This window comes from Phaethon lepturus, unplaced genomic scaffold (assembly GCF_000687285.1).
Source record: "Phaethon lepturus isolate BGI_N335 unplaced genomic scaffold, ASM68728v1 scaffold35796, whole genome shotgun sequence".
In the NCBI taxonomy this organism is placed as follows: domain Eukaryota; kingdom Metazoa; phylum Chordata; class Aves; order Phaethontiformes; family Phaethontidae; genus Phaethon; species Phaethon lepturus.
In genome coordinates this window covers 1,162-1,390 of record NW_010547478.1, presented here as the reverse complement: position 1 = coordinate 1,390, position 229 = coordinate 1,162, and the positions used below count along the sequence as shown (strand labels likewise).

The window sequence follows — 229 nt, the reverse complement described above, 5'->3', positions numbered from 1 at the left end:
GGGAGAGCGTGGCCGTGAAGATCTTCTCCTCCCGGGATGAGCAGTCGTGGTTCCGTGAGACAGAGATCTACAACACCGTCCTCCTCCGGCACGACAACATCCTGGGTGAGTGGGGGGCCGGGGGGGCAGGGGGCAGCTGCGCGGCCGCCCCACGGTCCCGGCTCATCTCCCCGTCCAGGCTTCATCGCCTCCGACATGACGTCGAGGAACTCCAGCACCCAGCTCTGGC

The 229-nt window shown here is 67.2% G+C and overlaps 1 protein-coding gene across 1 annotated transcript in view; it reads left to right on the top strand.

Moving 5' to 3' along the window:
- Positions 1–5: 5 nt before the first annotated feature.
- The window catches only part of LOC104622779 (serine/threonine-protein kinase receptor R3-like), a gene marked incomplete at both ends in the record, with an annotated part of 1,165 nt that continues 941 nt past the window's right edge, over positions 6–229 (top strand). The window contains 2 exons of the mRNA XM_010289656.1: positions 6–105; positions 179–227. Of these exons, the coding sequence (XP_010287958.1) occupies positions 6–105; positions 179–227 (149 nt within the window). The remainder of the gene's footprint in view (positions 106–178; positions 228–229) is intronic.